This window comes from Limanda limanda, chromosome 16 (assembly GCF_963576545.1).
Source record: "Limanda limanda chromosome 16, fLimLim1.1, whole genome shotgun sequence".
Taxonomy (NCBI): Eukaryota; Metazoa; Chordata; class Actinopteri; order Pleuronectiformes; family Pleuronectidae; genus Limanda; species Limanda limanda.
Window position 1 is genome coordinate 5889172 of NC_083651.1, and position 22271 is coordinate 5911442.

At 40.6% G+C, this 22271-nt stretch overlaps 6 protein-coding genes across 6 annotated transcripts; 3 read left to right on the top strand and 3 right to left on the bottom strand.

Annotated features, from left to right (window-relative positions):
* Positions 1-2324: 2324 nt before the first annotated feature.
* LOC133021879 (gamma-crystallin M2-like) lies at positions 2325-3369 on the bottom strand. The gene is made up of 3 exons (XM_061088883.1): positions 3352-3369; positions 3014-3256; positions 2325-2597 (listed from the first exon to the last, which is right to left on the bottom strand). The coding sequence occupies exons 1-3, from the start codon at positions 3367-3369 to the stop codon at positions 2325-2327; spliced, it is 534 nt and encodes a 177-aa protein (XP_060944866.1).
* A 1980-nt stretch (positions 3370-5349) lies between these two features.
* On the bottom strand, positions 5350-6091 carry LOC133022051 (gamma-crystallin S-1-like). The gene is made up of 3 exons (XM_061089066.1): positions 6083-6091; positions 5703-5951; positions 5350-5622 (listed from the first exon to the last, which is right to left on the bottom strand). Exons 1-3 carry the CDS (start codon positions 6089-6091, stop codon positions 5350-5352), a joined length of 531 nt encoding a protein of 176 aa, XP_060945049.1.
* Positions 6092-9086: 2995 nt separating this feature from the next.
* On the bottom strand, positions 9087-10225 carry LOC133021906 (gamma-crystallin M2-like). The gene is made up of 3 exons (XM_061088912.1): positions 10217-10225; positions 9854-10096; positions 9087-9362 (listed from the first exon to the last, which is right to left on the bottom strand). Exons 1-3 carry the CDS (start codon positions 10223-10225, stop codon positions 9087-9089), a joined length of 528 nt encoding a protein of 175 aa, XP_060944895.1.
* Positions 10226-12108: 1883 nt separating this feature from the next.
* crygm3 (crystallin, gamma M3) lies at positions 12109-13054 on the top strand. The gene is made up of 3 exons (XM_061089175.1): positions 12109-12117; positions 12276-12515; positions 12779-13054. The coding sequence occupies exons 1-3, from the start codon at positions 12109-12111 to the stop codon at positions 13052-13054; spliced, it is 525 nt and encodes a 174-aa protein (XP_060945158.1).
* A 2932-nt stretch (positions 13055-15986) lies between these two features.
* Positions 15987-16752, top strand: LOC133022148 (gamma-crystallin M3-like). The gene is made up of 3 exons (XM_061089174.1): positions 15987-15995; positions 16107-16355; positions 16471-16752. Exons 1-3 carry the CDS (start codon positions 15987-15989, stop codon positions 16750-16752), a joined length of 540 nt encoding a protein of 179 aa, XP_060945157.1.
* Positions 16753-19065: 2313 nt separating this feature from the next.
* On the top strand, positions 19066-19812 carry LOC133021893 (gamma-crystallin M3-like). The gene is made up of 3 exons (XM_061088897.1): positions 19066-19080; positions 19215-19457; positions 19534-19812. The coding sequence occupies exons 1-3, from the start codon at positions 19066-19068 to the stop codon at positions 19810-19812; spliced, it is 537 nt and encodes a 178-aa protein (XP_060944880.1).
* The last annotated feature ends 2459 nt before the right edge of the window (positions 19813-22271 follow it).

A 22271-nucleotide genomic window follows, 5' to 3' on the forward strand; every position in this document is an offset into this window, starting at 1 on the left:
GAATTTTCAGAGTGAAGACGTTGAGTTGAGTCCTGACACACAAGCCACATATTGGAGATTTGTGATGTTGTGGACTTGAGGTCATTCTGTTTATCTTGGATTTTCAGGAGGATGAAACCTCACAACGAGTTTGTCGTGTTGCTTCAATGTTTCACATCGTTCAATTTGGAGTTCTTTGTCTGGTTCATCCAGGATTAGAAAACATATTGGCGGTTCGTTTTTTTTAACCATGAATGAAAATATTGAAACTGAAACACAGATATCTCGCCATAAATATCAGAAGATATAAGGTATAAGAATACAGCAACCTCTGCCAATTTGCCTGATCAGAGCACGGAAGAGGTCTGCGCAGGCGCACTTGTCATTTGGAGCATTTCTGAGGATTCTCTATGGAAATTTGGACATGACCTTTCGTAAGATATCTTACAGACCGTTTCATGAAACCACGTTAAATCTTTAAACTTCCTCAGCAGATCCAGTGTGTGGATTTATTCAGGTGTCTGGATGAGATTAGCTCTTTGGTTTCCACCTCTATGATAAAAACAAGTGTGAGATGCACACGTCCAACCAGGGTCATAACCGTTGGCACCATTTGCTCAGTTCAAGTGTGAGACTTGGATTTGAGATGAATTTCTAGTACCTGCCTGCAGAAAAGATGGCGGACCTCTGCGAGCACATGTGCAACAGCCAACTCCGTAGGTGCACGCACAGCAGACATCGCTGCACTTGACAGGAAATGATCCAATCGTAGCAGCGGAAGTTGGTTCTAACACTCGTTAAAAGCAGAAACTTTTAACTAATACATGTATTTAATTTAAGACTGTCAACATACAGCATTAAAACAGAAGGATAGGATTGTCAAAAACTGCCACATATGATTTATACATTAAGAAAATCAAATGGAAGAAAGTCGAGATATTGAATAAATAAATGAAAACTACAGAAGAAAAATAAAAATAATACATACAGGAGAAAGGAATGTCAGATTGCCTTTTCCCAAATCTGCACTAAAATCCGTGCACAAGACGGAAATATCTGGACTGCAGCTGCAGAGATTCTCCACTAGAGGGTGCACACTGTCTCTCTCTCTCTCTCTCTATCTCTCTCTCGCTCTCTCTCGCTCTCTCTCAGAGGTCAAAGTGAACAAAGAGGCTTTAGGTGTGAATAACTGCAGCCAGGAGAACGTGCTGGCTGGACGCCCTTTGTGTGTCTCTGGGTCGCGGCGTTGTTCCAGTGAGTCGAGCGTCAGCACTAACAGCAGCTGCTGTGCTCCAGGCTCTTACTGGAAAAATCCCACTGAGTCATCAGCAGGCCGCAGGTCTTTGTCCACAGGTTTAGCTGATCTCTGTGACCCCCCCACCACACCAGCATCACCCCTGTGTGTGTCACACACACACAGGGAGACATGCACGCATCTATGTATGAATCTATCTATAATTTTTTTGCATATTTTTGCATATTGATGAGTTCTGCTCTTTATAAGTTTTAATTTTGTATATTTGTGCCATTAAATATTGATGCAAGAATCACATCAATACCTCAAAACCTTATTTGAGGTATAAATGTTTTGTTTAGTTCAATAAAAAAATAGTTATTGTAAAATATTACATAAAGAAATATAGTGTCAAAATGCATATTTTCTTCTTTTTGAACTTTAAATTGTGATAAAGTCTAAATATCTCCTAAAATGTCCTGATTAATTAAGAGAATTATGATTAAATATGAATCTGCCCACAAACAGTATTTAGCATCAGTGATATTATTGGTATTGACCCCCAGTGTGTCTCACATTATATTTAATATATCAATCTGTACGTACGGACCGCCTGCAGGGACAGAAACGTTATTTTGATCTATTGATTTTATTGGTTTGTGTCTAGAATGAAAGAAAATCGAGCAGGAATTATATTATATGAATTTTATGATCAGCAGTAGCAACAATCCTTAATAAAAAATCATTCATAATTAGTGATTGGGAATAAACTGTGTTCTAACGGAACATGTTGTAATTTCTTTGGCGACATTCAGCTACAGAAACAGAAACAAGTGGTTTTGCTGCAGCACTTCTACCTAAAGGGATGTGAGCCTTTCTTGGCAAACATGTGGTTCTCAAGATAAAGTGTAATCTGGACGTGAACCTAAAGTGGCCCATGTGGTGATTCTTTGCCTCAGAATGACTGAATTCCACCACTCACGATTCAGTCAGGCCCCTCGTTTGAATACAGAAACAGAACGTGGAGCGTCGGACAAGGGGCGCATTCCTTTTTTATTCGATGAGCAAATAACAATTACGGAAAAAACGTGAACACAAAGAGAAACACGTTCTAAAAGTCGTGGATGCAGCGGAAGGAGCCCACGTTGGGGCTCATGGCGGCCCACTCGTTGAAGCGCCGGTACTGTCCTCTCTCCAGCAGGTACTGACGTCCGCGGTAGTTGGGCAGCTCGTAGAAGACCCAGGCGCCGTCCTCCACGTGGGCGGAGTGAACCTCCCGCAGGGGCCAGTGGTCGGGCAGGTTGCTCCTGTCCTCTGTGGCCTCCAGCATCTGACCGCTGAAGTCCGGACGCTCGTAGACACGGATCCTGAACACACCAGAGGACTGCGACACAAAGAGCAGGGTTCAGCTCGGACAAATGAAAACTGCTGGTTGGCTCATTGAGCAGAGGCTCTCGTGAGGAAATGATCATTTACTCTACAATATCTTCTATAATGTCTGAAAAAAACTATATTTGTATTCCACTAATTTGTCTTCTGAATGGAAAATGAAAGGAGGTGCATGTGACGGTCGGATTTCATGTGTTCCCAGATGTTTACGACTTGCAATGGCTCACATGACAGTTGCGTGACTGCAGAGTTCGTCATTTGAGAGTTTTCCAGTCAGAATTACGACTCTCAGATTGATAAGGACATGATTTACAATCAGCAAACTTGTCAATAGAATAACAACGATAACGTTTTTTCGTAAAGTAGCATGAAGTTAATCGTACTTGTCATATCTCTTATGAAGAAACTCACATTTCTTATGATCCTGCACGACCTGACGCTGTCGTTGTAGCCCATCCAGCGCTTGTAGTCAGAGTACTCGCCCCGGGTCAGGACGTACTGGTAGCCCAGGTAGTTGGGCCTCTCATACAGGACCCAGGCGCCGCTCTCCACGCGGGCAGAGTTGCAGCGGCTGAAGTGGGTGTTGAGCTCAGGACAGTCGCTGTTGCATTCATAATATCGGCCTTGGAAGTTTCTGTCTTCGTAAAACACGATCTGCGGAAGTGGAAATTTAACACCAACAAAGTTTTGAGCTCCTCTGTCAAAACAAACGATGAATGGTCACGAGCATCGTCTCCTCGCTGGCCTACCTTTCCTGCACGGTCCATGTTTGGGCCTCACACCAGTTTGATACCGGTTTGCTTTTACACAACATCACCTCCAGGCCTGCTGCAGATTTATATATACAGTGTATGTGGCTCTGCGCTGCCAGCGGCATCATTGTTATTTTAATTGCCTCTGCATTTAACGGCTGATGCTGCAACTGTCTGAAAAGTCTGCTCAGTGTTTACCCGCTGCTGCTCCGGCTGAGCTTTGCATCCGTCAACGCCTGATACCAGAAACACTAATTGATCTACACAAACTTTCTCCTCTGCAGCTGCTGCTGAGGCCGGAGCAGTGAGGTTGGCGTGTGGCCACGTAGCACGCGGCGGGGCAGGCTTTAACGTCCGTGTTGGAGGGGACAGGTGTGTTCAGGCCGTCAAGCTCCGCCTTCTGTGTGCAGCCACCGCACTGTCACCTGACCAGCTCGAATAGAGAGAGAGCGTCATGATTCTGTGTTTGTGTCACAGCACGGTTCATTACTCCAACATCTGCGGAAGGAAATGGAGGCTTTGTTCTTGTCAGTCAAAAGTCCGACAGGTGACAGGAAGTGAATCCATTTGCAGAATGAGATTCGTCGGTGAACCGTTTTAACAGAAGGAGAAGATCATGTGATGCTCGTAAACGAGAGGTTGTTGTTTAGTTTAATAAAGCAACTTGAATCTGTAACTTTGAGCAGAACAAAAAAGTAATAATATATATAACTTAAACACTTAAGTAAATAACTATTGATCAGCCGGATAAAATTACACATCAGTGAATTTGTTCACTGTAAAAAGTAATGCTTGAATTTGTTTTATTTAATAAATTTAATAAAATATATTTGATGGCATTATAAGGCAAAGTTCAGGACAGGGTGTCCCAGCAGTTTTGGGGTTTCTGTAAAAACAGGGTCTACCGAACAAGTCTGCAGGGAACTCTACGTTAAACCATCTCTCCTAATCTCTTCAAATTAATAAAGTCTTAACAAAAGTGACTTTGTTTGTAATTTTACAGCTATTACATCACATGTTATGAATTATTTTCTAGTCAATTAACTCAGATACAAAAAAAAAGGGCAACTGTGGCTCAGGAGGCAAACTGGGATGTCCAATAACCAGCGGGTTGATGGTTCTATCCCCGGCTCTCCCAGTCCAGTCCATATATACGTAGTAAATCTGCCTTATCTGTATAAACCCAGTAACTGAATGCCAGTAATCAAATGATTACAGTTGTTTGGAATTCTTTGCATAACTCAAAATCAGACGCTTTTATAATTGTGCAAGATAAATCATCTGAACAAAAGATAATAAGTTCACACAACTTTTCAAGTAAGAAGATATGCCTCAAACATCAGATGAATGTGTTTCCTTGAATTCTTCTGTTTTTGAACTTGCAGGGTTGAGATGAAAACAGCTGATACTTAGTTGCATCTTCTGAAATAATGATTTGTCTTTTAAACCTTGACTTGCAACTGTGGAGTCACATAGCCGAGATATCAGCATTCTCGTTTTCCTGTGCAGGAACGTACGTGTGGTTTATGTGCCGAGGTCGTTTGTAGCCCTGAGACTAAACGAAGAACTGTCCCTTTGAACACGGAAGAGCCTCTAAGGAGTAGTAACGATGCTGATCTGTAAATATGTTATTATCAGTGACGAATAACCATTTAATAGAAAGACGCCTCAAAACTGCATCGTCCAAAAGACCATTAAGACAATCAGCACATTTCTGCCTCAACACAAACCTTCAAACCTGTTCATTTTTATTTATTAGCGTTATATTCAGTGTTTCTGAATGTATGTTTCTGTTTTTGTTGTTAAGAGCCACTTTGAAAAGATTATTTACGCTACATGTTAATCACACAATTGAAACTCTATATTGACTCTCATTTGCCAAAATACATAATTTATTGATTGAATATTATCGTCAAGAAAATCTGGATTAAACATCACACAGGCACAAATGAGTGTTGCATCAAAGACATTTATTTCATGGCATCACAATAAGCTTCATTTCTCCGTCATTCTTCTGATGGAGCCCACAGCAGCCTTCAGAGCCCCCCACTCCGAGTGGTGTTTGTACTCGCCTTTCTCCAGCAGGTACTGACGACCACAGAAGTTGGGATGTTCAAAGAAAACCCAGGAGCCGTCCAGGACTTTACAGGACTGGACTTCTTGCCGCATCCACTTCTCCTGCATCGCCTTCATGTTCTCCGTCAGCTCCAGACTCTGACCGTCGAAGCTCGGCTGGTCGAACAGCTTCAGTTTGTACGGCCCTTTCGCCTGAAAGCAACAGAATCAAGCGCGTGTTGGGTTTGAAGGGCGACGGACTTATTCTGAAAAGCTTGTTGTAGGTAACTTACGTTCTTGATGATCCTGCAGGACCTGACGCAGTCGTTGAAGCCCATCCAGCGACGGTACTCGTTGTATTCCCCGGGACCGATGACATACTGGTAGCCTGTGTAGTTGTTGCGCTCGTACAGAACCCACCAGCCTCCTTCCACCTTGACCGAGTTGCACCGGCGAATGAAGCCGTGCAGGTCGACCGAGTCGCCTTTGCAGTCGTAGGACTTTCCCTGGAAGTCCCGGTCCTCGAAGAACAGAATCTGTGAAAGAGAAGTCGGGACACGATTATAGATTCATGAGAAAACAGAGGGATTCACCTTTGTCCATCACTGCACCATTTCAACTCCTGGGATTCCTGCACCAGCTGCAGCACTTTCAGAAAAGTGAACATTCTCACCTTCTCCATCATTGGAGTTTAAAATACTCTCAGCCAGTGACCAGCTCAGCACTCTTTATACAAGGCAGAAACAATACTGCCAATTCCATGGTTAGCAGCGCATGTAACAGTAATTACAATTCAAATACTCATCTAGACTCTGCTGATTGTTCTTACTCACTGAATCACAGTCACACACACAATGATGGTTTAGCAGTGCCAAGTATCCAAACCCTGCGTCGCTGCTCGGGACCAACACACTCACTTTTGTTTGCTCTGCGTTTATGGAAAGATAAAAATATATAAGAGATATATGAGATATATAATGCTTTATATATGAAAGGTGACGAGTTCAGATAAAGTTAATGTGGGGTCAGAACTTTATGATAACAATTACAAACAAAAATCTGATGACAGTGGTAAAAGTAACTAGACAAACAATAGATTCCACTTTGTCTTTATTTGCAGTGATTTAAAAAAATATTATTTGCAGAACAATTCATTATACGAAAGAACTTTAAAAAACACGTTTGAGTAAAAGTGATTTAACATCAAATATCTGAATTATTTTTGTAAAGTCATGGAGCTGTTCAGATTAAGATTGTTTTCGTCGTCTGTTATTCCCTCAAACTACTTTTCACAATTATTATGCAATGTGATACAAAGCTAAATACAACACTTATGGTTTAATAGACAGATATTTGTATTATTTATCCATGTTCTTTATCACTGATCTTGTATTTAAGTATTTAAGCAGCTTTTGAACGTGCCAGTACAAATTTATAGTGATGCATCATAAACTCATTGCACAGATATAAATGCAAAAAACCTCTAAATGTTGCTGGTATTTTTGTGATGCAAAATATTAATCAATAATCACACATAACATATTGATGAATAAAGCAACACTGCTATTCAACCTAGATTTAACATATTTAGAATTAACAATCATGGATTCAAAAAAAGTAAATTTAAATGTTTCTGTTGTACAATAACGTCCGATGTGGCTGAAAGTAAAACAAACTTGATCTCATGTGAATCAGTTTGCATGTGTTTTTTTCTGATGTATAATTTTATTTATTGTACTCGTAATTTTTAAAAGGCTTATTTACATGTGGTTTATTTTTTTTATCGGCTGTTTTGTTGTTCTCATGGGTTTGTTGTGCTATTAGTTTGTTTAGTATATATTCAAATGCTCATGAACTTATATAAGATAGGTCGTCTCATTATGTAATAAAGTACATTTTATTTTACTTTGTTATATGATATAGGTCCTCTATTGTATTTTAAAAGCTAAATCACTTGATTTAATTTCTATATAATAAATGTAATTTGTATTATTTTTAGGGCTGGGCAAGTTAACTAGTTAATTTCGAGTTAACTCATCACTTATTTAACTCAGACAATTATTTTATCTCGCATTAACTCAGGTTTGATTATTTATTGTTTTATTGTGAAAGTCAGGCTTTTATTTTGTAAATGTCTGTTGCTGACTGCTGCGGAACCGGAAAAAAGAAAATAATTGGCGGATAAACAGCCATGGATAAGGGTACGGAGCTTTTACATGGCCATTTTCATTTTAAAGTTCTTCCAGACGGCGGAGTCGACAGAACCAAAGTTATTTGTAGCCACTGCCAAGGTGAATTTTCTTATCACCGGAGCACTTCCAGTCTAAAATATCACCTGAATGCAAAACACACAGTTGATATCAGCAAATCACTCAACGAAACAGCGAGTGGAGCGAGGCTTCGGCCGACTACGTTAGACGCAGGGAGGAGTATACATTTTTCATAACGAAGAGGATAACATTAATGCCCTGGCAGTGGCATTGAGCTTTAATTTTGTATTTGCTTTGATAACATTGTTAAGTTGAGATTTACACTGAATATTTTATTTAACTGCTACTGTATTAAATGCTGATGTTAAAAGTGTTTGCACAACAAATGTTATGGCACTTTCGTTCATATGGCAGAACATTGAAAATAAAATTGCGCTATACACTACTTTTTAATTCATTATTGGATTTTACGTATACAAATGCGATTAATCGTGATTAATCAGGGAAATCATGCAATTAATCGCGATTAAAACTTTTAATCGTTGCCCAGCCCTAATTATTTTATAAGACAAGTCACTTTATTTCATTTCATTTTATAAGACAGGTTCATTTTATTTTTACTTTATTTTATAATATTGGTCATTTTATTTTATTTCATGTTGCCTTGTAACAAGTGGCCTGGGACAATAAATCTAGCTCATTTACAGGATATTGTCTGTTGAGTATTCTTTCATCAAATATTATATTACATTTTGAACCTGGTTTTGTGATCTGTGCAGACGTCTTTGTGGCTCATTAACCAGCCACTGGCCAATAAATCAGATTTGATGAATGAGTTGTAAGAAATTAATGGTGAGTTCATGTGGATTACAGTGGATCTCATCCTGATGCTGGATCGTGGTCTTGCTGGCTGCTGGCCAGAGACTGTGATTGCAGCGGGACTGCCTGACACATAGTATTGAAAAATGTTTAGCCTCATGGATGCTGCTAAAAATCCTGATGATGTTTTCTTACACCTGACATCTATTGCACTTCTGTCCGTCCTGAGAGAGGGATCCCTCACATGTGGCTCTCTCTGAGGTTTCTACATATTTTTACCTGTGAAAAGGGTTTTTAGTAGTTTTTCCTTACTCTTGTTGAGGGTTAAGGACAGAGGATGTCACACAATGTTAAAGCTCCATGAGACGAATTGTTATTTGTGAATGTGGGCTATACAAATAAAACTTGATTGATTGATTGATTATTTATTATCACATTATGATTGACGTCTGTTTTGAGACGTTCACTGTGTTCAGCACCTTCACAGACAAGGCTGCAGGTGTCAGGTGACTTCATGTAAGGACGACTCGACATCTCCATGAGTTTGAAACACTTTAATTCATGTGAGCACAGGAATGATGGGAGAAGGACCAAACGTCCGAGTGGAAGAAAGCAGGCGGGAGATTTATGTCAGAGGTCTCTGCTGCTCTAGAACTGTTTGATCATGCGGAACGATCCCACCGTGGGGGAGGTGGCGCCCCAGTCTGCATAGTTGGGGTACTCGCCACGTTCCAGGAAGTACTGGTGCCCGCGGTAGTTGGGCAGCTCGTAGAGGATCCACGCTCCATCCGTCACCACGCAGGAGTGGAACTCCCGCAGCTTGAAGGACTCGTAGACGGACGGGCAGTCTTCAACGCACTCCGCGGCCTGACCTCCAAACTCCTGCTTGTCGTAGAATCGGATCTTCCAGGACTTTCCATACACCTTCAAATGGTCACATGGGAGAATTGAAATTAATGAAATCACGCTTGTGTTTAGTGTCTGAATCATTTGACCTATTTCCAAGTCCTCGTTCACTTGGAGCTCAGCTCTACAAATGGGTTTCTTGGCTGTTTTCCTGGTTTCCTTCCACAATTGATGTGCACAGACACGGACAGAAAGCAGCCTGCTGCCAAATCATGAGCCCTTTATCTCTCCTTTTTGTCCGTTGGCCTTTGACTGATTACTGTTTGGCTGGTGCACTCTGTGGTATTTCACTGCAGCTGGACACTCTCCGACACTTAATAACCCAGAAATGTTCAATAAGTAAACTGCATCCTCCGTATCGTGCATCTACCATCCACGTTATTATGCTTTACCTTATCTGGACATTTGGTCCCTAGGTCGAGGAAACAAGTGCATCACAATATTATTAAAAGAACCAGATGCTCAATGCTTAACGATGACGTTCAAAAGCTTCCACGGGTCGAGCTTACGTTTTTGATACAGCGACAGGAGTTGATGCTGTCGTTGAATCCCATCCACTGCTGGTGGTCGGGATATTCCCCGGGGCTCACGACATACTGGTAGCCGGTGAAGTTGGGGAGCTCGTACAGGATCCAGCAGCCGCTCTCCACCTTGATGGAGTTGCAGTGGCTGAAGTACGAGCGCAGGTCGGCGCAGTCGGTGCTGCACTCGTACTTCCGTCCTTGGAAGTTCTTATCCTCGAAGAATTCGACCTGCGCGGAAGCAAACACGAGATAGATGTGAAACATTGTGATGAATAAATTCGCAGTTAAAGACATTTTAGGTGCATGACAGTTGTTTCCTGGAAGATCATTTGCTCCTTTGCTCCTTACCTTCCCCATTGTTGCTGGTGTTGCTCGTCTCCCAGCCTGCTGCAGCTGTGTCGTGGTTTATATCGAAAAGCAGAATGTGCAGACGAGGGAAAGCTTTTGTCATCTAAATTAGGCTGATTTGCATATCAGCAAAATGGTTTGGTCAAGTTTGATTTCCCTTTGTCCACATGTGATGGCCTCGTATCAAAGAAGTGCCAAAAAGTGAGACGTAAAACTTCCTAAAGCCAACAGCCTCATGTAATGATTATTGTGTGTTTGTGTGACTTGTTTCCATCAAACTCTGCCCTGAGAAGGATTATTTAGGTCTTATTTGGTGTCTAGCTGCAGCCAAATGTGGAAACATCATGATATTTAATGTCAATTATTCACATTTCTGTATTTTTTCCTTGGCGCCAGTGCAGCAACACACTACTTCATCCTTGCATTCTTTAAAAAACACTGTTTACATGGAAAAGGAAGTTCACTTGAATGTTCACTTCTTCATAGAAATCACTATCTATGAAATAGATAAATGATCTTTTCAACTATGAAGATCCTCCATCATGTATTTTGGCTTTAAAGTCATAAATCTATAAGATCTAAATAGACAACAACTAGTCCTGTGATGCAATTCTGGCAAGAACAAGATTATCAAGTGTAAAATGTGGACATGAGTTCAATCCTGAATCCAGATCTTTTAGAAAACATTCATCACAGCACGGAAATAGGAATAACATAAATGGCAGTGTTATTAATCATCTGTATTCTTGTAAAAGACGAGTGTGGAGAAATGCAGGTGAGCGAAGACGTCCTGTGCTTGAGTGTGTCACGTACTGTAAGATAGTGGTGGTATGTAGTACTCACTGGGAACTCGTGGGATATATACATGAGGCTTATTGCAAGTACAGCAAGTATTACAGTAAGTATTACAGTACCTGCAGTCAGCCATTTTTGCTATACTACTGCAGCTAGAGAAAATAATGAATGAATCTACAATGTTCTATACGTTCAATTCTGTGCAATTTAGAGGATTTTCAGCTCTTAACTGATTTTTAAAATGTGAAGGACCAAAGAGAGAATGACAGATTCCACACATTTTATAATTGTCAGAATGCTCACAAGAAACCACGCAATTGCAGAGAGTATGAATTTCACAGACACTTGCTGGATTAAATGTGATGTTGTCAGCTACTTGGTTCACTTGTGTGCGTTCGGATTTGCAGCAAAAAAAACGTGTAAAAAAGTGTAAAATAAACCTGGATGAAGTCATGGCTGAGAAGGAGGAAATGTGTTGATGTTTTTAGTCGCAGCTGTACACAAAAGTACACAAAAACATCCAGTAGGTGACGCTTCCCGGGGATTGATCAGTATTCCGTCTGAGCGGATTAGCGGGGGGGTTCCCACACAATCAGTAGCATTAAGATTAATTGTAAACGCTTCACTCTTCAGGATCATTCGGACAGATAATCGGCCTCTAATCTGGAACGTCCCTGTGAAAGTCACGACTAATTATGCTGTGGTGCTTTTCGGGGTTTCGCAAATGAAACAAATTGAAAATATGGACTAACTGCAGCCAAACCTTCAGGCATTCGCAACATGTTTGGTTTTTCTTAAAACCCCCGTGATCTGAGACAAGTCAAACCACAGCTTCTACTCCTCTTCCCCAGTCTGAGTAAAAGCTGCAGCTCAGTATTCCTCCCTCCTCTCCCGCCTTGTATCTTCCACCCATTTCCCCTCCCTTCGTTCTGGATCATGATGGCACAAATGAAATTAACAGCGATCGCAGAGCTGCTTATTCATCAGCTTCTAGATAATTTGAATAACAAAACCCTGTTACACCGCGCATAAAGTATAAAAGCCGCCTGGCAGCCACAGGTTGTTGGACAGATTCCCACAAACACAGATCGTCAACCATGGGCAAGGTATGTAGAGTGTGGAGCAGAAAACAAGCACAGTTAGAAAATAAATGTGCAAAAATCAACCCAGAAATGAATGAGAGGGACACAAAACAGTGTCAGCTTCCAAAAGAGAAGTTAAATTTTAAAATCAATATTTTTCTTGTTGCTCTTCTTTTCTACAGATCACCTTCTACGAGGAGAAGAACTTCCAGGGTCGCTCCTATGAGTGCATGAGCGACTGCTCGGACATGACCACCTACCTGAGCAAGTGCAGCTCCTGCAGGGTGGAGAGCGGCTGCTTCATGGTCTACGACCGGCCCAACTACACAGGAAACCAGTTCTTCCTGAGGAGAGGGGAGTACTCCGACTACGGGACTTTTGGCATGAGTGACTCTATCCGATCCTGCCGTTTAATTCCTCAGGTATGCAGAGATTTGGGAATAAGCGATAACGGAGAAACCACTTCAATGTCTAAATAATGTGAAATGTGAATATAGCTGCTAGTTGGTTTCATATTTCCTGCTTTTAAAATGTTGGTTAGAAAGTAAATATTTAATGAGAGAAAAGGGAAATTGTAACTGCAGCTCTGGTTTTGCCACATTTTGCAAAGAAGCTGTTTTACGAGCAGCAGCTAAATGGTTTGGTGCCACGCTGAGCTGTTCCACCTCTGTGCCTTGCTCAACAGCACCGAGGCTCGTACAGGATGAGGATCTTCGAGAGGGAGAACTTCCAGGGCCAGAGTCACGAGCTGCAGGACGACTGCGACAACATCCAGGACCGCTACCGCATGTCCGACTGCCAGTCCTGCAACGTGCAGGACGGCCAGTGGCTGATGTACGAGCAGCCGCACTACAGAGGCCGCATGATGTACATGACTCCCGGGGAGTACCGGAGCATGAGGGAGGTGGGATACAGCGGCATGAGGCTCAGCTCCGTCAGGCGTATAATGGATTCCTGCTGAAGCAGAGAACAAAAATGTGCTGTTGAATAAAGTGAGAGACAAATCCAACACCACCTTGTGACTGTGTCGTCTTATATCAAACAGGAGATTAAATCTGCAGAACTCTGAAGGTCTTCAAAGATAGTTACTGCATCATGTTCACACACTCATGAGGCAGAATTACAACTTTTAATCACATGGACTAGATTACATGCAGGAAACTATAGACAAGTATATATATCATGATGTTCTCCACTGTATACAAACCAAATCCTTCAGTTCACTATATATATATATATCTGCAATGATCATGCAGTAAATCCAACAGATCATACACTTAATAATAGCTTTATTTTATATCATATTACTATATTCTCCATTCAAACATCACGCTGCGATCTGTTTGATTTCACACATCTAATTAGGGCCCGAGCATGAGTGGTCATAATTCAAAGGAATCTTTATGTCTTGCAAAGCTGACGTCTCTCTCTCTCTCAGAATTGGGACATTTCCTCAAACCGTGTAAATATTGAGGTGCGGCGAAGGTTCATCCTTCGCCAAAGGGTCGATGTTGGCATAACTCCACTGTGTATTGTCCTATCACCACCAATCTTCTGTCTCATGATCAGAGTCCAAGCCTGAACAGCTCTATGTGTCAATTTTTTTCAGGCAAAACGTATGCAACGCTTCAAAATGCATGTGCTCGGGCCCGCCCAGTGCTGCTTTGCAGCCCTAGAAATTTTAGAAATTGTATTTTATAGTTGGTATTATCCAGGGTTGAGCAATTCTGGTTCAATTTGAATTTGTTTATTTGTCCCTAAACGAGAAATTTGAGGTTAATTATATCAACACATTTTCATATTCACTTGTTAAAACAACCTATAAATACATGGATTTGTAACACTGTCATAAATGATTCAATTCAAATTTATTTGTACAATCTCAACAAACATTATCAAAAGACACTGAACATAGTTAGATGGAATATAAGGATTAAAGAAGGTAAAAGTTTGAGTGCTTCACTTTACACTGCGGAAATGAAAGACCAAGCTTCCATCGATTGGTTTTATATGAAGATGATGATGAAGATGATGAAGATGATGGTGATGAAGATGGTGATGAAGATGAGGAACAAACTGCTGCAGACGCTCCTCTGGGCCCCAGAGACGTTTCATCAAGTGTGGAAATGTGACGATAAAACATCATGAGATAATCTTGGGATCACAGATCACAAAATTAAAAAAAATGTGCAATATCGATTTTTCCTCAATGGCTACTTGTTAATCTCCCACAACAATAAAATTATTTAAAATGTATAAACTTAACACACGTCCCTGTTACAACTCATATTCAGAGACAGTAAATAAAGATGGACGACGTATCTCCACTTCCTCCCACTCTCCAGAAATGAAGCCAAAATATCCCGGCGCAGCCATCTTATCTAGTGATGTCATACAGATCCAGGGTCTGCACGGTAGCAGCCAGGGGGTGGAGCCACGGTATCAAGGTCCCACCCATACACATGCTTGACCAATTACAATGCAGTCTTAGCTGTCAATCATGTGACATAGTGACTCTAGTTTTTCTTTTCTTTCTACGTCTGATGATCATAATATTTCAGTATATTTGCTCAGTACATTTTCAGATAGTATGTTGTATAGTGCTTATTTTACTGGTGTACTATTTGAAATAACATAAGTAACAACATACCCAAGTAAAAATACAAGTAAAAGTTACCACATTTAAAATGTATATAAGTAGGATATATGTTTGCTTAGAATATCAAAGGGAAAAGTATGTGTATTTTAAAATGAATACAACAGTAAAAAAATAAGTTACTCCAATATTATTATTATGTCGCAAGTTAATGGTGTTTTGTTCGTTATATTGGTAAAGTGATTGTAGGTGTTAATTAACTGGTAATAACTGGTTTTATAAGTAAAAATAATAAATAAATATAGGAAATGTTGCGGTTGGAAATCAAAGGCAGGAGGCGTCGTTCTCAAGTTCAAATTAAGCAGGTTTATTCAGAGGTCACAGGTCAGGAAACTGCGGTGTCTAGCAAATGATCATGCATGGTCCACTGATCCTGTACAGGAAAAAATGGCGTTTAGTCAGAGTGCGTACAAAGCTTATATATCGATACTGGGCTTGACAGAGGTTCTTCTTGGATTGGGATTGGTCGGATCTCGTCGGGTTGTCCTCCTGGCGTCGTTTGGTCCTCCTCCTGGCGTTGCGTGATGACGTGCAAGCGGTGTCGGTTACTAGAGTTCATGAGCATAATGCCTCGCGTGTGTGCTTATTTTATGTGTGTGTGAAGTGAAGTGAGGTCATAGAAAACTGTGAGAAAGGCATGAAAACCTCTAGTCTAATCTGTCCGCTGTGTGTGTGTGAGGGAGTCTCAGAACTAATATAATGAAGTGATTCATGAAGCCAGAGGTTTGAAAACCTGTTATCTGTCCGCTAAGGCAGACTCCCTTTTTAAGGAGTATGAACCATTCTGAGGTTGAGAAGCAGGAGAAGAACTATGTGTTATGTTTGTGTGTTTACGCTATGCGTATCTGACTACACGTTAAAGTGTGTGTATGTGTGTGAACAGTGGTGTATTGTCAATAGAAATGATAAATATTGAATTGAATGTCGCCATGAAGTAACCTGTGAATAGAACAAAGTGTTTTTGTAACTGTAACACAACACAACACAAAGAGTCCCAGAGCGTTGCCCACCTGTAGCCCACCGGAGCCGCTGCACTTGGCACCACACCAGATTCATGCACTCTGGAATAATAACCATTTACGGAGCGATTCAACAAACATCATGGCCGTGCACGCTGCTCTGCTGAGTAAGACGTTCAAGACAATGGCTCCACAGGTCATTTGACATCATGACGGGTATAAAAGTGACGGGGGGTCTGCAGGTACCAGAGCAATCAGGGGCAGGACCGAGCAGCAACATGGGCAGAGTAAGAGGACGTTTTATTATGCTGTAATTTAAGATTATAAATCAAATTGAATGACAGATGTGTGAAATTGAACAAAGGATGAAGGATTTTAAATCAATCTTTTGTTTTCAGATCATCTTCTACGAGGACAAGAACTTCCAGGGTCGCTCCTATGAGACCAGCAGCGACTGTGCCGAGCTGACCTCCTACCTGAGCCGCTGCAACTCCTGCCGGGTGGAGAGCGGCTGCTTCATGGTCTACGAGCGCCCCAACTTCATGGGCCACCAGATGCTGGTGCGGAGGGGCGAGTACCCCGACAACCAGCGCATGATGGGGATGACCATGAGCGATTGCATCCGGTCCTGCCGCATGATCCCCATGGTACCAAGCTTCCATAGGACCTGTGATTTAAATATAAAAGGATGAAAAAAGTCAACAAACTCATGTAAAGAAACAGTATTTTCTATCCCGAGGTAATGTTCATGTCTTTCTACAGCACCGTGGCCAGTTCAGGATGAAGATCTACGAGAGGGAGAACTTTGGCGGTCAGATGAACGAGCTGCAGGACGACTGCGACTCCGTACAGGAGCGTCACCGCATGTCCGAGTGCCAGTCCGCTCACGTGATGGACGGCCACTGGCTGATGTACGAGCAGCCGCACTTCAGAGGCCGCATGCTGTACCTGAGGCCCGGGGAGTACAGGAGCATGAGGGACATGGGCACGGGTCCCATGGACATGAGGATCGGATCCATCAGACGCATCATGGAGTCCTGTTAGACCCAACTGAACCAGCTTGAAAAATGTGATCAATAAATATTAATAAATGTTTCATATCATACATTTTGTGGGTTTGTCTTTGTAAAAGTTTGAAATTCTTTCAAATATATACGTCACATGATGCGTGGCACATTAAATATGAATTTGAAAGGAGGAGAATTGTGAGACTGAGCTTGATTTTCCAGAAGTTTCTTGAAATTTCTGCAGTAAAAGTTGTTAAATACATTAAAATTTGAGTTTTCAAAGGAACAATACAGCAAATACATAAATTTAAGGGAATAAATAATTTCTAGCTTGTCACTGTTTAATCCTTAAGTGTTTGGATTCCAGCTGCACCTGATATTAATGTTATTTACACTAAACATCTATTAAGTTTATTTTACTTTAATTAATGAACAACTATGGCTGTGAGGCTCTGATGTTGTGCAGGTGAAAGAGACTGACCCCTCAAATTAACTTTGGATAAACACAGACTTTGGATTTTATTTTTTCACTCACACTGTAAAATAAATTGTGAAAGGATGATGATGATGAATGATAATAAAGGATGACTGATTATTATATTGAGCAAGTGAATGTGGTTTAAAGATGGATTTATTAAGTAAGATTGAAGGTGGTGTAAGAGACCAAAAACTTTATTAATCATCAGTCCTTAGAAATAAGGGTTTGAAGGAGACATCTCTCATAAATATCATCTATATTAAGTGTTTATTCATCTGATGGAGGAACTGTGATAAATGTTAAAAAATGTTCATCTGATTTATTCCATATTGTTAGAAATGACACATTAAGAGCAGCCAGAGCAATAAACTGTTGTTAGTAGTAGTAGTTTCCAAATAAAAATTGATAAAAAAAATAATTTGTGTGGTCGTGTTTTTTAAGATCAAACTTTTACCACTCTGCTAAAAGGTGATTTTAAAGTAAAAGTTTTAACCAGTAAAGACTGCAGAAGGGTTTCAAATGAACTGAGACGTCTCTGCAGGGAAAAATAATAATAAGGCTGTAAATCAAGATGAGGAAGGATAATGCCAATTTGTGCTCGCTTCAGACTCATGAACATCTTATTTTCAAGCCCACTGTTCCTTAAAGACACGTTTATCCACCTCGTGATTCTAGTTTTTAGATTCACTGAGAAGATTGAAGAAATGTCAGGTACGTTGAACGTCAGGTGACGACATTGATATCGTCTGAAAATGCAGGAGCGGCTGAAGTTTATCCCCGAAACAAGAAAAAAGGAGAAGTGAGTGGAATTCATCCTCTGGTTTTTATGTGATCATAAAGTGAAACACCAGCAGAAACCGAGCTGATTCAAGTTTATTGATCTACAACATCTTTATTATCATTTAATTACTTTTGATGTGCAAACCTTCCTTTGATTTTGAATTCAAAAGTAAACTGATTTGATTGGTAATCCTTCCTGAAGCCAAAGAAAAAAATAAACAAGTATATTCACATCTAAGAAGTTATCCTGTCCTTTTTCTCACAGTGTGGATTTTTATATTTAATTGTATTTTTGGAATGAGTTTGAGTTCATCACATAATGTTCTGATAATAAAAACCTCTTGTTAAGGAAATTAATCATTTTTAATATTGGGCTGTGTGAATAACAGAATATTTCACGAGAAGAAGTGATGACTTATAAGGTCTGCTCTTTATAAATCACATTTTTTATGTAGTAATCATACGTTAAATAGAAAATAATAGGTATGTAAAAATACATACATATATCAATAAATCATATCATTTCTTAAATATTATATTATACACATATCATATAATAGATGTTTTTGACTTATACTGGTGCAAAAATTAATATTTTAAAAATATATAACATATACTGTATGAGTCAAGATGGCTTTTTTTTAAGAATCCCTTGTTCATCATTTGTTTCTGGTGAATTCTGTAAAGTTATAACATGTCTACACGAAAAACATTGAATCTAATTTGTTTATATGAAAGAATATTTAATCACATTCTAAATGCAACAGTCTCCTTCTCATTCAGTGAGTGGATTCCCCAGCTCACTGTGGGAGACACACGCCACTATGTTTGGAAGCTTCTCTTTATTTTCTTTATGCTGGATCACAATGCTGCACGTATACAGTACATGCATTTCCACCAGAGTGGCACCGTGCCAGATAGTAAAGCACTAGCGCCCTGGCTGCCCGGCAGGCTTCTGCTGACTCAGGGATTGTTGCACAATAGAAGCCCTAATTACTTTTTTCACATTGAGCAGGTATAAAAGTAACGGATAGCAGCAACAGGGATTCACAGCAGCTTCGATCCAGTCCTGACTAAACCACCGTAAGAACCATGACCATGGGCAAGGTAGGTACTGGGAATGATCCGTGCAAAACCATTTAATAATGGAAAATATGTATGAAGCTTTCAAAGAATCAACATGGTGGACGGTTGCTTTTAAGGAGAATGTTACTGTTGCTGATTAGGCCTTTGTTTTTCAGATCATCTTCTACGAGGACAGGAACTTCCAGGGTCGTCACTATGAGACCAGCAGCGACTGCCCTGAGCTGACGTCCTACCTGAGCAGGTGTCACTCCTGCAGGGTGGAGAGCGGCTGCTTCATGGTCTACGACCGCCCCAACTTCATGGGAAACCAGCACCTGATGAGGAAGGGCGAGTACTCCGACTACATGAGCATGATGGGAATGTCAGACTGCATCAGGTCCTGCCGTACGATCCCTGCGGTAAGATTTACTTCTCTGGACGTTGTTTGATTTATCTTTGAACGGTTGTCTGATCCTCTGGTTCTCTGGTTTCCAGCACCGAGGATCCTACAAGATGAAGATCTTTGAGAAGGAGAACTTCGGCGGTCAGAGCAACGAGCTGATGGACGACTGCGACAACATCCAGGACCGCTACCGCATGTCCGACTGCATGTCCTGCCAGGTGCAGGACGGCCACTGGCTGATGTACGAGCAGCCCAACTACAGAGGCAAGATGATGTACATGAGGCCCGGAGAGTACAGGAGCTTCAGGGACATGGGCATGAGCAGCAGCAAGTTCATGAGCATGAAGCGCATCATGGATTCCTGCAACTAAATGTTTTCCTTAATTCCACTGAATAAATTAAAACGCTCTATTTTCTAAATCTATTCGCACTCTTTGTTTTACTGGTTATTTCCTTTAACACCTCGAGAAAACTTGTCAGAGATGCATATAAGAACGTCATGATAAAACCAAATAAAGATTTTAATTTGTAAAAATTGTTTCAAGTGTCTTGCTGTGTCTTTGCAATTTAATTCACTTCTGACGTATTTAGTCCTGTTTTGTTTGGAGAATTGAAAACAGATGGTTAACATATATTTTAGTACTGGTGCAGAGTTCATCATAAATAAAGTAGCAAATATATTATAGTTAGTTTTGGTTTCACATTGTATTTTAGGAACTAAAGAATTTTGTCTGACATACAGACGTCATGTGGGCGGAGTCTACCTACGTGGGCGGAGTCTACCTATACTTGACTCTGATTGGATTGTAGACATCAGCGTGAGGTATGTTGGGGTGAAGCAGTCTCTCTGTTTGAATGGATACAATTAATGAACCAGTTTATTTGGTTGCTACGGTAAATAGTTATGGTATTACTCCAATCAGCACCTTCAGGCGCAGTACTTCAGTACTACAGTACTATAGTATTACAGCACTCCACAGTACTCCGCAGTACTACAATACTCAACAGTACTACAGTATTCCACAGTGTTACAGTACAGTACTCAGCAGTTCTACACTACTATAGTACTACACACTAGATCGTCGGAGGTGAAGACTGCAGCTGCTTCCTCTTCTTCTTCTTCTTCTTCTACTGTTTAATTCTGTCTCTACTTACTGTGATTGGTCCAAAAGTCCAAACTATCCAACAAAGTGTTTTCACTGCAAACCAACAGAACCACGTTCAGTTTGATCCAGAACCAGAACACCTCTCCCGGTCTGGGGAGCCTTGGGTCTGTTGGTCTGGACCTACTGTTCAGAAACTAGTTTGAAGGTCAAGTCCAAACACTTTAAGAAGTTAACTGGTTGGGAGTGTTCACACTGGTCCTGGTTGAACTCGCTGTCTCTCAGCTAAGGTCAGGGCAGCTGCATATCCCATAATACACCAATACAAATCTTAAACTACAACTAAGGTGGTATGAGGCATCATGCCAAGCACTTGGTCTTAGAAATAAACACTTGATAAACAACAGCCGTGATAAACAACTCTCGTTAGTGTTTGCAGCTCGGAGGCAAACACACGAAACTCAGGGGTTATTACCCAAATGCAAATATAAAGATTGTACATAAAAACAAATACTAAGTGACCTAAGTCACTTGCACACTTCTCTTCTCTCATCTCTCCTCTTTTCATCCAATCACAACCTGACACACTCGCTTTGAACCAATCACCTGTGAGCAGACAAAGTTTAAATTGTTCTCTCTGTCCTGTCATTTAGCTCCGCCCATGAACCCCCTCAACTCTTCAAACCGTCCAATCAGAAGCCCCCATGAGACGTTTCATCTTCAGTTCCCTCCTCCTCATCACCTCCTCCTGGGTGGAGCCTCTGAGGAGAAGTTTCTTCTTCATACAACTGTTTCCTTGTTTCCACTAAAAGCATCAAAGTCGCCTTAATAATAAATTCACTTCATCCTAAGTCACTGGTTCCCATGTCTTTTCTATAAGTCTCCTCTGATTGGATTAGAATGTGAATGGAGTCGTAGCGTTTGCCTCAGAATTGTTGATGTGTCAAAAAACTATTATATTTCAAACAATCACATTTTTTAAGTTAGTATTCTTGAAAATAACTGGCAAACTAATTATCTGAATGCAATGATGGGAAGATGCTCCCTGCAACAGATTGTTTTATACAGCCACACTTTAAGAGCTTGACACAACTAGTGACATGAACACAAACACACACACACACAACATGGTATGAATAGAGCTGTGGGTAAAGGCTGATCAGTGCACGTGTAACATAAATGCATTTAATGTCCAAATCCACAACGAAACTACCACCGACCAAAGTGGCAGAATATCACATGCATCAGCATTAATCAAATTGTGTGAATTCTCAAACATAAAACTCAGAAAAATAAAATAATCTACATGAATAAATCCCTACAAATATTGAGAATATTTCACATTAATTTCCTGTTCAAGGCCTGAAAACTGTAATTGTGATAATTATCTGTTATTTGTCGACTGAATCTTTCATCTGTGATTAAATGTTAGTTTGTAAAACTGGGAAATAAATGAATGAAAAAATGAACCTATAATTAAGCTAATTAACATTTTGAGTAGTCGTCTGCTTCAGTCAAAATTTGTATCGTGCAGCTTCCTGCAACAATTTCAATGCTCTAAATAAAATATGCATATGACAGCAAAAACCTGCTGCATCTCTTTTTTGAAAGAAAGTTCTGCTAAGGGGTTATGACCCTGTTGGTATATGGGTAAACAACTCCATAGGCTTCTATAGTAGGTTGCTGTGTCAGGACTTTGAACAATAGAGGGGACACAGGGTCTTTGT